The sequence below is a fragment of the Mus caroli genome, chromosome 6 (genome assembly GCF_900094665.2).
Source record: "Mus caroli chromosome 6, CAROLI_EIJ_v1.1, whole genome shotgun sequence".
In the NCBI taxonomy this organism is placed as follows: Eukaryota; Metazoa; Chordata; class Mammalia; order Rodentia; family Muridae; genus Mus; species Mus caroli.
In genome coordinates this window covers 120,051,596-120,055,578 of record NC_034575.1, presented here as the reverse complement: position 1 = coordinate 120,055,578, position 3,983 = coordinate 120,051,596, and the positions used below count along the sequence as shown (strand labels likewise).

Sequence of the window (3,983 nt, the reverse complement as noted above, 5' to 3'; positions counted from 1 at the left end):
GCTCATAGGAACAAGTAAGTAAGTAATAGTACATTTATATTAATATTATAAAAACGTGAGAAAGCTAGCAAAGGTAGAAAAGATATCCCGAGGACTTAGTTTGAAAAGAGCCACAGATTGCTAGTCAACCAAGAAAAATCAAAAGAATCTCTTCTAGACACACCAGGGGGAAAGCAGAAATGTACCAGAGCAAAATTTCTAGGAACGGCACATTGTCTGTCTGGGAANCACAGTGGTAAGGGTGGCTTACCTCACACCTCGTGTGACATACTTTGGTCACAGTGTAGCCAACATCTAAGTACTTCCTAACTTAACTAATTTCTTCTTCCATCCATGGGTTAAGAGTTTGCTATTTGGTTTCTACAAAGGGTGGATTTTTGACTTGGGCTTTCTAATGAATTCTAACTTTATCCCACTGTAGCTGAAGAACATACTGTTGCCCACCCCACTTATTTATAGACTTTGTATTCCAGGGGCCTCTGTGGATGACCGATACTATCGATAGTACTGAATCCCATGTTCAATTTGAAGCAGCTGAGCTCTGAAACATCGATGGTTGATTTTCTTGAAGGCTGCCTTGTGGCACTTCCTCTGTGGGCAGCACATGTTGGTTCCTGGAGCAGGGATCACTTGAGTCACCCAGCCTGGATGAGGACNTTTTTTGCTTGAACATTTAACAGGCGCAACACATCTTTGTTTTGGAAGCAAGAACAAGCTTGTTTTGGTTTTGCTTCTGCTCAGAAGCAAGGGACTTTTTTTTTCCCCTAAAGGGAAAAACTGTTCTTCATCAGGACGATGAAACTTCTTGCTTCTTAAATTAGGAGGTTTAGAATAAAACAAGGCAGTGTGTGTCTCTCCCATCAGTTGCTTGCCACCTCTTGACTCCTATTGATGTAAGGATCTTAGTGTAGTCTTCTGTGATGGTTCCNGGCTCTCTGGTTAGCTCCCAGTATAGGCCCATGGGACTGTGAGTAGGCCCCTGTGTTTATGGAACCCAGTGCTTGCAAACTAATAAGAGAGCTAGATTAGGGGCATCAAGTTCCTTGGGGCAAGTTTCATCTACACCATCAGGATATCTAGTTTCTTCTTGTTTCTTCTTTGTGCATGATTACNTAACAAACTGACCAACAGCAACCAACAACCAATCAATCAACAACCCCCGCCCCCCCAACAATGAACCAACCAACAGAGCCTTTTCATGCCCTAGCACGAAAAGGCTATATATCCTCTAAAAATTCCCCAGATTTCCAAATGTCACACAATCACAGAAACTATCTGCAGCTGGCAAAAGCACACCTCAGACAGAGCATGAGGCAAATTGTAGCCAACTTTTGTGGATAATCTGAAGTAGCCCCATGTCTCACACCTGGGATTAAAATGAAAACACACTCTTAAAATATATTTTTGTGTTTTTTTAAAGAAACCAAATTCCAGAATTCTTACCACATTGAGTGCCATGATTTCAATATGTCAATCAACAGACAATGGTTTGGAAACCCATTTCCCTTATAACACAAGAAGTGGCCCTTACAAAGAGCCAGGCTAATACCACTGAGGCAGGAGTGTGTTAGGTATTCTGAGAATAGGTTATTGTAAAGTCAGCCAGTTCCCATCTTTTGCATGCACCCACCTCATTTCTTCTGCAGTAGAGTAGCATATCTAAAAAGCCCTCACCTGAGATAGCCTCCAACCTTGGACTTCCCAGCCTCTAGAACAGGGAGCTGGGGAATTCTTCATTCTTCATCAATTACCCAGGGGTGGGGATTTTACTTTTTCCCTACTTTCTTTTGGAAATGCTGTCATGGACTAGAAAGCATGTTGTGGGGATGTTCAAAGCACCCGTGGTATGATAATTCTTTTGAACTTAGAAGGGAGACACCACTCTCATCTTGGAAAATGAAGNGTTTTGTCACTATTGACTCATATGATAGGGGAGATAGTCCTATGCCCAGAAAGGACACACAATTCTGGTACACACCAATTCAGGGAATGACAGGGATTCTAGGAAAGAACACAACACAAAAATCCTTCTTGAGGTATATATATTTAATTCTCATATATATGTTTGATTCTCAAATTTAAATGTTAATTTCTTAAGACTAATGCTAGGATTGAGAGATCTAATGAGTTAGCTCTCTCTTATGAATATAGATGTTCCAATGTAATAAGATGCAGTTCCTGAATATATAGTAAGCTATGTGCTTGATTAGTCTGGCCAGGCAACTTAATTTAGGTCATCTAAGCAAANCAAGGGGGCTGAGGAGGTATCTCAAGTTGAAAAAGTGCTTCCTGTGCAAACGTAAGGGTCCAAGTTAGGATCTCCACATCCATGTAAAAGCTGTATGAGAGGTATAGGTCTGTAATCTCAGTGTGTGTGTGTGTTTATGTGCATTTGGGCATCAGTCTACCTGATATGGCAACTCTCATTGAACCAGTCTTTTTAAAAAAGGTGTAGAACAAGAAAGGAAACGTCTGATGTCAATTTCTGGCCTCATATGTGCATACACATGCATACACATGCACACACCATATGCACACACAAAAATGTTAGGAAAAGAATCTGTGGTAGGAGGGAATTATCNCTTGTCATAGATAGGATGAAGCTTGGCCAATCCCAATCAGATCCTNAGCTCACCCATTGTCTCTGAAGCTATGATGTCATAGCTATGGTCACTTAGGAGGTAAAGAAGCAAAGGCAGAGCATTCTATGTCTTCCCTCCTGTCCAAATGGCAGAGATTGATCCAGGGGTCAGTCTGTTCCCAAGTGGCATACCTTGGCTCTATGTGGTGTTTGCTATACTCTTTGTATTTTTCCTTTTTGTCATGTTCTCGCCTGTTTTGCTCGAGATAGACCAGCACACCAAGAAATGTAAGGACAGTGGGGGGGGGGGACTTAGGAGAACAAAGGAACTTTAGTGACAGATTAGTGTATGGACCTAGCGGGAGCACCTATTATACTGTGGGAAACAAGAATGTTCTTTTTTTTGGGTGTGTTCCAAGGTCCCACAGCTCAAGGCTGTGATCCACGGCTCACAGGTCTTAGAAATTGNAATCTTGTGATAGAAAAGCTTAGAGGGCTTGCGTTTGAGCTGGCCNAAGGGATCTATGGCTTTTCTACTTGCAGAGGAGGAGGAAGTATCTATAAGCTCTGACTTATCTAACTTGAATACCCCAGTACAAAGACATGGGGAGCCCAGGGGACTCTGGACTGTGAGGGAGTCTCTCCTGTGGGCTCTGATGGGGCTGCATTGTCTTAGTCTTTCTCAGGTGCCGATGTTCTCTGCGCAATGTTTCCTATAAGGATAAAGACAATATTAAGATGAAGATGAACCATCTGGGAGGGGCAAGTAAGTCCTCTCTGTCCTTCATCTCTGGGAACTCACCAGTCCTAGTTTATGTGCTGATTAAGGGAATTCTATGCTAAATCTTGGCCTTGGTGGAATAGCGTCTATGCTCTGCACATACTGTGTGCAGATACTGTGTTCTTCTACTAAGTTTGGTCTAAAGGCTCTGAGACTTTTCTCTAGATAATCTTTTGTTTCTTTTTAAAGCAGAGGCTTTAAAAACTAAACTCTCATTAACTCTTATGTTAATCAAAAAGTTTGTTTTGTCNTTTATACCTGTGACATTTCTCTTCCCATGGTATCCTTCCTTGCAAGGACAAAAAAGGTGACTTTTCTACAGAAGCAGTACATTTCCTTCTCTGACAGGGATGAGGAAAGGACTTTGAAAGATACACTATCAGATAGAAAGCCTATGGAATAAAGGTTTATCTTTTCTTGGGTGATATCTTGGTGACCTGTTGATCAAATTCATGCAGATATCAGTGACCCTTCCTGCTGTGTCATGATTCAACCCAGAGCTTCACTCAGGCTAAACACAAACCTTAGTACTGAGTTATATCCACAGCCAATCACCACAGATCCTGTCAGTACTGAGTTATATCCACAGCCAATCACCACAGATCCTGTCAGTACTGAGTT

At 41.8% G+C, this 3,983-nt stretch overlaps 1 protein-coding gene across 1 annotated transcript in view; it reads left to right on the top strand.

Moving 5' to 3' along the window:
- The first annotated feature begins 2,677 nt into the window (after window positions 1-2,677).
- The window catches only part of LOC110296999, an 8,765-nt gene continuing 7,459 nt past the window's right edge, over window positions 2,678-3,983 (top strand). The window contains exons 1-2 of the mRNA XM_021165808.2: window positions 2,678-2,869; window positions 3,258-3,347. Coding sequence (XP_021021467.1) covers window positions 2,728-2,869; window positions 3,258-3,347 — 232 coding nt within the window. The 5' untranslated portion in view covers window positions 2,678-2,727. The remainder of the gene's footprint in view (window positions 2,870-3,257; window positions 3,348-3,983) is intronic.